We start from the raw sequence: 12604 nt of genomic DNA, 5'->3' as shown, positions 1-12604 counted from the left end.
AACACTAAATCTGAACAGACAGTAATGTTGTAGAACTAACTCAGTAACACTAAATCTGAACAGACAGTAATGTTGTAGAACTAACTCAGTAACACTAAATCTGAACAGACAGTAATTTTGTAGAACTAACTCAGTAACACTAAATCTGAACAGACAGTAATGTTGTAGAACTAACTCAGTAACACTAAATCTGAACAGACAGTAATGTTGTAGAACTAACTCAGTAACACTAAATCTGAACAGACAGTAATGTTGTAGAACTTAGTAACACTAAATCTGAACAGACAGTAATGTTGTAGAACTAACTCAGTAACACTAAATCTGAACAGACAGTAATGTTGTAGAACTAACTCAGTAACACTAAATCTGAACAGATAGTAATGTTGTAGAACTTAGTAACACTAAATCTGAACAGACAGTAATGTTGTAGAACTAACTCAGTAACACTAAATCTGAACAGATAGTAATGTTGTAGAACTTAGTAACACTAAATCTGAACAGACAGTAATGTTGTAGAACTTAGTAACACTAAATCTGAACAGACAGTAATGTTGTAGAACTAACTCAGTAACACTAAATCTGAACAGACAGTAATGTTGTAGAACTAACTCAGTAACACTAAATCTGAACAGATAGTAATGTTGTAGAACTTAGTAACACTAAATCTGAACAGACAGTAATGTTGTAGAACTAACTCAGTAACACTAAATCTGAATAGACAGTAATGTTATAGAACTAACTCAGTAACACTAAATCTGAACAGACAGTAATGTTATAGAACTTAGTAACACTAAATCTGAACAGACAGTAATGTTATAGAACTAACTCAGTAACACTAAATCTGAACAGACAGTAATGTTGTAGAACTAACTCAGTAACACTAAATCTGAACAGACAGTAATGTTGTAGAACTAACTCAGTAACACTAAATCTGAACAGACAGTAATGTTGTAGAACTAACTCAGTAACACTAAATCTGAACAGACAGTAATGTTATAGAACTTAGTAACACTAAATCTGAACAGACAGTAATGTTATAGAACTAACTCAGTAACACTAAATCTGAACAGACAGTAATGTTGTAGAACTAACTCAGTAACACTAAATCTGAACAGACAGTAATGTTGTAGAACTAACTCAGTAACACTAAATCTGAACAGACAGTAATGTTGTAGAACTAACTCAGTAACACTAAATCTGAACAGACAGTAATGTTGTAGAACTAACTCAGTAACACTAAATCTGAACAGACAGTAATGTTGTAGAACTAACTCAGTAACACTAAATCTGAACAGACAGTAATGTTATAGAACTTAGTAACACTAAATCTGAACAGACAGTAATGTTATAGAACTAACTCAGTAACACTAAATCTGAACAGACAGTAATGTTGTAGAACTAACTCAGTAACACTAAATCTGAACAGACAGTAATGTTGTAGAACTAACTCAGTAACACTAAATCTGAACAGACAGTAATGTTGTAGAACTAACTCAGTAACACTAAATCTGAACAGACAGTAATGTTATAGAACTAACTCAGTAACACTAAATCTGAACAGACAGTAATGTTATAGAACTTAGTAACACTAAATCTGAACAGACAGTAATGTTATAGAACTAACTCAGTAACACTAAATCTGAACAGACAGTAATGTTGTAGAACTAACTCAGTAACACTAAATCTGAACAGACAGTAATGTTGTAGAACTAACTCAGTAACACTAAATCTGAACAGATAGTAATGTTGTAGAACTTAGTAACACTAAATCTGAACAGACAGTAATGTTGTAGAACTAACTTAGTAACACTAAATCTGGACAGGCAGTAATGTTGTAGAACTAACTTAGTAACACTAAATCTGAACAGATAGTAATGTTGTAGAACTAACTCAGTAACACTAAATCTGGACAGGCAGTAATGTTGTAGAACTAACTCAGTAACACTAAATCTGAACAGACAGTAATGTTGTAGAACTAACTCAGTAACACTAAATCTGAACAGACAGTAATGTTGTAGAACTAACTCAGTAACACTAAATCTGGACAGATAGTAATGTTGTAGAACTAACTCAGTAACACTAAATCTGGACAGGCAGTAATGTTGTAGAACTAACTCAGTAACACTAAATCTGAACAGACAGTAATGTTGTAGAACTAACTCAGTAACACTAAATCTGAACAGATAGTAATGTTGTAGAACTAACTCAGTAACACTAAATCTGGACAGACAGTAATGTTGTAGAACTAACTCAGTAACACTAAATCTGAACAGATAGTAATGTTGTAGAACTAACTCAGTAACACTAAATCTGGACAGATAGTAATGTTGTAGAACTAACTCAGTAACACTAAATCTGGACAGACAGTAATGTTGTAGAACCTACTCAGTAACACTAAATCTGAACAGGCAGTAATGTTGTAGAACTAACTCAGTAACACTAAATCTGAACAGATAGTAATGTTGTAGAACTAACTCAGTAACACTAAATCTGAACAGAAGTAATGTTGTAGAACTAACTCAGTAACACTAAATCTGGACAGGCAGTAATGTTGTAGAACTAACTCAGTAACACTAAATCTGAACAGATAGTAATGTTGTAGAACTAACTCAGTAACACTAAATCTGGACAGATAGTAATGTTGTAGAACTAACTCAGTAACACTAAATCTGGACAGGCAGTAATGTTGTAGAACTAACTCAGTAACACTAAATCTGGACAGGCAGTAATGTTGTAGAACCTACTCAGTAACACTAAATCTGGACAGACAGTAACTGCGATACCAGGTACAAGTCATGTATGAATTTACCAGCCAGTGGAGAAAGCTTAAATCTACAGGAAGTTGGAAAACATGAGAGTTGTACGTACCAGTTGATGTGCGGGTATTAGTTGTACCAGTATTGCCTTCTGTAAAAGACAAGAAAGATTGAAGTTATTTGCTGTCATTGCAACACACTGTATGCCAGAAGAACAAAATAGATAATTTCCTGTTTAATTCATTGGTGCTGAAGCCATTATTGTGACCTCTGATCTTGAACACAAAAAGAATTCACACATTTCAAACCCTTATAAATAAACTTATATTAATAATGATATAAGATTTAACAAAACAATACTACATAGAATTAGATTGAGTGCATATGATATAAAATACACAGTGTATTTGAGATCCGATTTAATAATTGCTGAGTTTACAAATTCTTCATCCATGAAGAGCTCTTTGTGTGTCTGGAAATTCAATTACTTAAAAATAGAAACCAACAGTTACATATACTGACATGTGCTATAGTCATAACATGTGCAAAGTTAGATATCCTTAAAAAGTTAAATGTGAGAAAGATTACAAGATAAAAGAAAATAATGAACAGACATAAAAGCATTAGTAATCAAAAACTAACTACGCTTAGTAAATGGGCATCACAATCATCAATTGTGAATCGACATTACCCCCCCCCCCCCCCCCAATCTGTCATCCAAAAAATTCAATTCATCTGATTATCCACTCTTCTTGAATCAAGAACAGAATATGTAGAATTATCCAATACCCTTTGAAAAATATCAATTTTGAATGTTCTTAAGACAGTAAAATATCTTAGAAACTTCAACACATATTCAAAGAAATATCCCATCTCCCTTCTCCAACAGAAATGACATAAATGTGAAATTTCTAACACTGTCACTATATGGTATATCATTCAAATTTTCAGACACAACTTTAACACTATCAATTTAAAAAGGTATACCTGATCCATACATATATATATAATCACTGACAGAAATCAATAACAAGGAAGATATTACTTAGATTTATGGATTTTGACCTCTACTTGTTTTAATCGGTGAAGTTCACTTTCAGTTCCGGTGAAGTTCACTTTCAGTCCCGGTGAAGTTCATTTTCAGTCCTGAGGTTTATGGATTACCTCTAGTTTTTTTTAATTCAGGTGAAGTTAACTTTCACTGCCAGACAGATTGTGAGACATACTGTAAATCATCAATACTTGCAAGACTGTGTTTCTAAAATCTTGCCTCTTCAACATCATCAATAGACAATTTTTTTTACCCCAAAATGTTTAATTTCCTTATAATGAAGTACCTTTAAAAAGAAAACCACAAAAACCTCTCAAATTTCATGCATGAGCGCTGTTTTGTATTATGATTTACAGTGCATCTACTTGCAGATAGATGAATGATTCAATTACTAAAAGCAAATGGTGACCCAGGGGTAGCATAAAGATGTTATCTTTTTACATAAAGAACTTACCATTTGAATTTTCTAAAAAATAATGTGTGTGAAATCATGATAATAAATGAATAGGGCAGAGATATGTAATTGAAATATACTAAACCGCAAAATAAACGTCACACTAAGAATTGCTGATAAAAATGAAAATTTGGATGTTTGTAAAATTTATGAATTATTGGACTTAATTTACATTCATATGCTTTCTTACATATATAGCTATAGCCTAAAGCTTTTTGATATATATAAGCATGTGTGACATTTTCAGGCCTGCCACAGCAGCTTTGGGTATAGGGACCATGCAATGTTCTCTTTAATTGCAAACGTCTGATAAGAGTTTTGGGAAATGCTCATAAAATTGGGAAAATTGTTGAATTTTTGTCATTGGAAAAGAATCTGATATTTGGTGTAACTTTGAGGGGAGTGACAGCCCTCATTTTATTATGCGGTTCAGTATATGACATGGAAATCTGCAGGCCTGTTGTAAATAAAATCTTCCCTCCTCCAAATTCCTGTTCTACATGAACGAGCTGCTGTTCAGATAACCATTACTGGACTTGATGTTTTATATTACAGGTAACTCACACCAGAGTGTATTATCTTTTTAGATTTCTATCTAATATACACTGCATTATCACTACATGAAATCTATGAGGAATATTTAAAGAAGTAACAATTGAAGTAAAGTCACTTCCCAAATGGTAAATTAAATTGTTACAAGCTTGTTATTGTAATCAGGCCTGCAGCATCAGTGTTTTATCAAGCAGCAAAAAAGAGTATATACAAAAGTGTGTTCCACATGTCCAAGTATGTCGTAGCCCTGTATCAAAATAATATACAACAAACAATATGCTTATATAGGGCAAAAATAACAAACTGGTCGACAAAAATCCCTCTCACACCAAATAATATAATTGTAAATCCAAACTGTAGAGGGATCAACATTATGCAATGACAATGTGAATGCTATAAACAAATATCAATAAAGGACATACCAACTACATGTATATGCCCCCCCCCCCCCTCCCCAAACCTGAGGGGGGCATAACAATGTGTGGACAGAGAACAGTGACATCACACAGCAGTGAAACTGTCATTGTGTAAAAATCCAGTTAAATCCTCATCAAGTTTGAATTTTCAGTTCAAAGCACTTAGCTTTAACAGGAATCATCTTTTATCAGTCTTTCAAAGCACTAGATTTACAGCAACTTTCATGAGCCCAATATGAAATTCTGTAGAGCAATTTCACTAGTAATATATTCTGATAGCCAGGGTCATTAGAGTAGTGGTTTAAATCCCAAGACTATATCTACTACTGCTATAAGGAAAGATATATAAATCTGCACTGTATCAACATCTTGTGTAGGGGCCCAGGTAGACTAGTAGTATTCATCGTTTTGGGGTTACAATGCCAGTACACATTGACATCCTTGGAAATGAAGGACAGAATTATAAAGTTAACATAGGGGTGTCATGTTGCATCTGCTGTGCTGCCTCTCTACTCAAAGATGTAAAAAAAAAAAAGAAAAAAAAAAAGAAAAAGATCAATATAAAATGCTGATAGTCCTGTGATCAATTCTAATATCACCCAATGGGATCATTTACTGATTGAATTTCATGGGTAATATGTATTAATTATGATTTCAATATTCAGGGAAGTCTTTGAATCAATTGTGGCTTCATTATGACATCATATTTTAACTGTCTGGCTCTATTATGATATGCCACAGTTGTGATGAATGTTATCTAAGGGAATGCACTAGTAAATATTTTACATTGCAAATATGGAGCAATTTGCAAGAATTAACTCTTCTGTGTATTAATTACAAAAGAATTGTAGAATCAATGAATAGAAAAATGACTGAAAATGATATGATCTTTAAATTGAGTTATTTGTAATATACAGACTGTAAGTCAACACATTGCCACAGACATGTTACAATAAGGTGAACTGTGTACCTCAGTGTCTCAACACAGCAAATGACTTTTATCATGACACCCCCATTATTAGAGCCTTGTAGACATTACAGAGCTAAAATGTCATTATAGACAATGATAATGCATGAGTGATGTAACAAAATGATGAGAATAGTTAAAAAGCAGTGTCATTTACCTAGGAGCACTCACCTAGAGTTATATTGAAATACTGTTTGGCTGTCCCGGTTTCACACAGTCCAGAATTCCCAGATTCACACAAGAACTGGGTGTAGGTGTCGCTGTTAGTCAGGTTGTAGGTGATCGTACTGGAACGAGTGTACTGGCATCCGGAGAGGGAGGCTTCAGAGTGGATTGGGGTCTGAGGAAGCCCCGTAAAGGTAAAAGTATTTGCAGTTTTCGCACACCATCGAATTGTCTAAAAATGAAAGAAAAAGTAAATAACTTCACACAGCCCATGCTCCAACAATGAATGACAACACTACACCTAACGAATGACAATGCTACACATAATGAATGACAATCACTGCTATGCATAAAATATAACAAATTATCTTCATATACTAATGTTTTTTTGAATGGATTTAGCATGATGGGAATATGGAACTGGCATTGCACCAACATTATATATATTATAATATATATTAACCTATGTGGTCAATATAGAAGCCTTTCATACGTTCTAAAGGGACAAACTTCTCAGAAAAACTAGATGTGTCAGCACGACATGAATGCCCCCATTTGCAGTTAAGTCAAATGTGGGAAATCCATTGAAGTATAGCACTGAATGATTATGTGGTATTCAGATTGTATGTTACACACATTTAGTACAATGAACAACTAAACAACAATCCTTTATGTTTTAATATGTACAGCCATAAAATAAATACATACTTTATAAAAGGGGCACAACTACAACAAAACTCGAGGAACCAGAACAAAACTTAAAACTCAAATTAAATTTGTAACTCATCAATATACACCTGCATACATAAAATCAACTCAATATCTCAAGGCGTTTAGAAAAAAAGTCTGGAAAACTGGGCATCACGGAAGGACAGACAAGGGTAAAACTATATGCCCTGACCACTTTGCGGTGGGGACATAAAAATTAAATTATTGTGAGGCCAAAATAAAATTTATGTGTGTTTCTGGTTTTCTGACTCCATCTACTTTTTTTTAACGTCAGACAATATTTATAAATAAATTTGAAGAAATAAAACAGATCACAACCACATCATGAGAATGCAGTGTGAATTTTATTTGGTTGACTGGGGTGGTTATCATCAGAATGATTATACATGAAATGAATTTACTGGAGTAAAAAATGCAGCTGATGTTGTATTAACAATAAAAAATGTGGAGATGCATAACATTATGCAGAGTTAAATACATACGGTATCTAACATTGTTTCTCAAGTTTTTATACAAGAGGCCCACAGGCCTTATTGGTTACCTGCAGCACAAATTAAAAGTATCACTACTCCCAACAAGGGCTATGAAACCTAGAAAAACATTTCCTGTTCCGAATATCTAAGCTAAATTCTAAATATTCAGCAACAGAATAAAACAAGATGTGTTCTTAAAACTTCAATGCCCTCAAAAGTTCATACACTGATGAAAGTCAAGTTAAATAACATATGTATTAACAATAATTTAAAATGATAGGACTAATTTGGACCCATTCTAGAGTCAAAACCCTAGGTTGTGATATTCACCATTTCTTTTGTGCAACCTTTTCTACTATTCCTAAATATGCATTTAGATTTTATACAGTATCAGCAAACTTAAAGAAGTCCTTCAAAGTATTATACTAATTTTGACACCACCATGAAACCAAACCCTTAACCAACCAACCCCCGCCAAGGATCATGAAATTTACAATTTTGGTAAAGGATTACCTATATTATATACTCCTTCTAAATACTATCCATTTAGTTTCAATTTAGTAAAGTGTTTTACACATAACACTATATACTTAGTTTGGCCCTGCCCCACAGGCCCTAGGGGTGCAGATCTACATTGTAAGTCCTGAAATTTACAATTTATGTCCCCCTTGTCCAAAAGATGCTTCATACCAAATTTGAATAGAATTGGAAGAGTAGTTATCAAAAAGAAGTTAAAAATGTTCAATTGCTGACAAACAATTGCAATAGGTCACCTGAGTTTACTGAGGTGAACTAAAAAATGAATGCAAGCAGAGCCAGATTCACTTTACAAACCAAAACTACAAGTATACCAAATACAGTAGAACAAACTTTCAGGGCTCACACTGGACCAAAATTTTGTGTCGCAACCTGGCACGCGTGCATCGACTCATACTGTTTATCTATATTTCATGCACATTATTCAAGAGGGCATATACTACATATCATATATATTATGATTATTCTTAGAACATAGCTTTGTTCAGCTTTTATCATAAATCACTATATGATATTGTATTTCAGCAGATTGCTTATCAGTCAGTCTAGATGACATTGCAGCACAATCATGGTTTTATTTTTAAATATTGTTGTTGGCTAAGTTGATTCAATTCTATTTCATACCAGCTGGGAAAAAAATAGGGGGTATTCCATAGCCTATAACTGGCTACATTGAATAAAGACAATAAAGAGTTTCTATATGTTTATCAATCATGTTAGTAGTGCAAATGACATATAATACTCATCATCAACATTAAAGAACAAGGGACGTTATTGGCCAAAATTGGCCGCGCTTCAAAAACCGATCATATTTTGCAGGTAGAAAGGTGATAATTTTCTCGTTTCATTCATATATAACATGTACCATTTACTTGTTGCTGATATTGAGAAAATAACGTTACAATATTGCATTGTTAACTCTGACGCTATCTTCCGACGGTCGCTTTTTCGGAACGACGTCATCGACCTTATAGGATTGACAGTCCCCTGATTCTTCTAGAATATTTTTCTAAAAGTTACAATTTTAACTTTTTATATAAAAATACTCATTGAGATCAAAGACAATTGAAAACTGGCATGCTATGGAAAATATATAGTTCATTTACATGCAACTTTATCGTGGTCATAGACATTTTGCGGAAGAATCTTGTGTTAATTAGTGAGGAAAATAATGCGTGTATTTGTCAAAAATTGTCGATTGAGTCGGATAAAATTACATGTACTTGTTATGCCATGTACACCAAGGACTATATAATAGGTCTGCTTACATGTGTATGCAATATACATGTTACAGTACATACGAATAAAATATGCTGTGGGTATTTACAAAATATATTGAATAAAGTGTGGTAAATGTACATATACTAAACGATACAAATTTATGTTGCATGAATGGGATATCATTTTCTTGGGTACAGTAAAACACGTCAAGTAATATGCATGTAACTTCAGATGGTATATTTCATATAGCAAATGCATTTAAAAACCTCACAAAAATGCGTCCAATGTATTTAAAAGCCTCACAAAAATGTGTCCGTGTTTATATCTTTACATTCCCCTAAATGGTCAACAAAGTAGTTCCAACTCTCTCTCTCCATATAGTGTTCATCTTTGATAAATGAAAATAAATCAGTCAGTGGGCATGTCATTGCATGCACCGACATTCAGTCCAAATTTAGAACGGACTCTGGGAAGTTGTTTGAGTACATGTATAGACAATGTGGTATATGTAACTGCTTTTCCCAGGCACTTATTTTCATATGCGAATAAGGATATATTGAGTGACCCCCCCCCCCCCCCCCATATTCTTGATAGTAGTATTGAATGAGAAAAAAATAGGCTTAAAATTATTAATTGAACCCATGTAGCGAAGGATAACCCTCCACCCCCGACGATTTAAGAATTCGAAGATCAGGCAGAAAGGTTTTTTTTCATTTGCTAATTAACTACCAACTTATCCCTTCGACCCCCCCCCCCCCCCCCCCCCCCCCCCCCCCCCCGATAAATGATGCTACGTGTCTATTTCCAAGAGACAGTATATGTAACTACAACAGACCTTTTATAAAAATGAATTTAATAAATATCATGCATGTATTTTCGTTTTTCAATGTGCGGGCCAGGCCTATCCAGAACACCTTGACATGAGAGAGAGAGAGAGAGAGAGAGAGAGAGAGAGAGAGAGAGAGAGAGAGAGAGAGAGAGGTGTCTACATCACCTTACGGTTATACTCCAGTATTCCTAATCATGGAGGGGGCGTACGTCAATACTAATATACACTTTTAGTAACAATCATCACAACACATATATTATATATTTTATAAGATTGATAAAAGTTGAAGTGTCATTAGGCTGGTCAAGTTGTTCCCATAGCAAGGGAATGGTCAACATCACCCCCCCCCCCCCTCAAAGTGGAGGGGCAACCCCTCCTCGATACTACGTTGTCTGAAAATTTATATCTATACATGTATATATACACATGTTCATCCTGCCCAATTACCTTTGTTATATATGCGTACCTGTAAATGTGCATCTATTACATATACATGTATATATATGAACCCGTGGGGATCCGGGTTTGAGTAAGTCGCTTGTCGTAAGACGCGACTAAATGGGGCGGTCTTCGGATGAGACCGCAAAAACTGAGGTTCCGTGTCACAGCAGGTGTGGCACGATAAAGATCCCTCCCTGCTCAATGGTCATAAGCGCCGAGCATAGGCCTAAATTGTGCAGCCCTTCACCGGCAGTGGTGAGGTCTCCATGAGTGAAATATTTTCAAGAGGGGCGTTAAACAATATTCAATCAATCAATCATATGCAATATAGAAATAAAAATCTGCCACCACAATGGTCGAAGTTTCAAATCGATCACAGGTTTTCGAAGTTTTAAAGAAACCACATCTCGCTGGAAGATATAAATAATGATTTGCTGTTATTTTATATTTAATTTAAACCGTTTTAAGAACCTTTGGAATCAATATCTAATTACTAATGTAGTAATATTTAATTTCAACATGCATCATATATACATACATGCATGTACGTAAAAAATGATGTAAGAAAAAAAAACCCCGCATTATATTTGATATATTTGTATAAAAGATAGTTTAAAATTTAGCGAAAAAAGTAACAGACATCCTAACTATCTAGCTCTTGAGATATAACGTATCAGTACCCATTTTTGCCGAAAATGAACGAATTTTGGTCCGATTTTTGTAAAAAGAAAATAAATTCGAGTTATTAAAGGTCTATGTGTGTCTTTGATTTTATTATTTTTTTTAATGCAATTTATTCTTAAATAATCTTATTTTGAAAAGTTAGGACGTCCAAACATATTCCCGTGACCTTTAAAAACGAAAGTAGAATAATTTCCATTCATCATGCGGTGGATTTTTGATCCGCCTCCGTGACTCGAAAGGCAGACATCATCTGCATTTATTGGGTGCAGATTTTTATGGCAAACTAGGTAACGCATTAATTGTTTGACTGGACATACATGTATTTATTAAATCGCAAAGAAAGTAAAAGTTTATGAGGTTAAATGATGGAACAGTTTGCTTCAGTTCTATAACATGCAAAATATTGACTTTGTGTAACGAAAACGGCCAATTTCCGCATTCATTCTTTTTTAAAATTAATATTGTTTGCAGCCAACAACCGACACCATATTGATAATGAAAGAAGAATATTAATGGATAATTAAACATGCAAAATATAAATCTGGTTGTTGCATGCAAAATTTTTTTTTTCCAGTTCTATAACATGCAAAATATTGACTTTGTGTATCGAAAACAGCCGATTTCGCATTCATTCTTTTTTAAAATTCATATTGTTTGCAGCCAACAACCGACACCATATTGATAATGAAAGAAGAATATTAATGGATAATTAAACATGCAAAATATAAATCTGGTTGTTGCATGCAAAAGTATTAGTTTTTGCTAAAGTTTATTCATAATTTATTTCAAATCAACAGATTCCGCTAAACAGCTCATCTTTAGCGTATATTCATGACGTCATAATAAAATATTACGTCATTTTCATGTAAGTGGGATTAGAAGAACATCCTATTTGTGTAAATAAAAAGAATAATTAAGCATAGTATGAAAGTTGAAAAAATGAAAAAAATCTCGGCGGTATATAGCCAATAACGTCCCTTGTCCTTTGCAGTCTATAAAAAGTCACTGATGACAAAGTTACTGAAGATTAATTACTGTTATACATAACACATCATCATAGTTCCACAACATCACATTCTTCAAAGAATTCACTGAAGAATCCTGTTTTCATCTTGAAATCTTGAATGGCAAGGCAGTCCTTTAGTAAATATTATCATATTGTAGAGAAGGGAACTCGGGAAGTCTGAAATAAATTTTTAAATGGATTAAGATGATGTGAAGTCAAAAGATGACAGCATAGCAATGTCAGAAAAACTTACAATTTTGCGTTTCCTCATGGCCATTTTCCATATAGATCAAACCAAAGACCTAAAGAATGATACAATTTCC

At 33.7% G+C, this 12604-nt stretch overlaps 1 protein-coding gene and 1 long non-coding RNA gene across 16 annotated transcripts in view; both read right to left on the bottom strand.

The window, feature by feature from the left end:
• The window catches only part of LOC125678643 (uncharacterized), a 54728-nt gene that overhangs the window by 18067 nt on the left and 24057 nt on the right, over positions 1-12604 (bottom strand). For all 15 annotated transcript variants that reach the window (XM_056154976.1, XM_056154963.1, XM_056154965.1 and 12 more), the window contains exons 6-7: positions 6368-6593; positions 2869-2907 (exon numbers count right to left, since the gene is read on the bottom strand). In XM_056154976.1, the coding sequence (XP_056010951.1) occupies positions 2869-2907; positions 6368-6593 (265 nt within the window). The remainder of the gene's footprint in view (positions 1-2868; positions 2908-6367; positions 6594-12604) is intronic.
• Positions 9563-12604, bottom strand: part of LOC130051896 (uncharacterized) — a 3514-nt gene continuing 472 nt past the window's right edge. The window contains exon 2 of the long non-coding RNA XR_008800157.1: positions 9563-12458. This is a non-coding gene — a long non-coding RNA (uncharacterized LOC130051896). The remainder of the gene's footprint in view (positions 12459-12604) is intronic.

Source organism: Ostrea edulis, chromosome 2, assembly GCF_947568905.1.
Source record: "Ostrea edulis chromosome 2, xbOstEdul1.1, whole genome shotgun sequence".
Lineage (NCBI taxonomy): Eukaryota > Metazoa > Mollusca > Bivalvia > Ostreida > Ostreidae > Ostrea > Ostrea edulis.
Note: the sequence above shows the minus strand (reverse complement) of the source record. Positions and strands in the feature narration are given on the sequence as shown.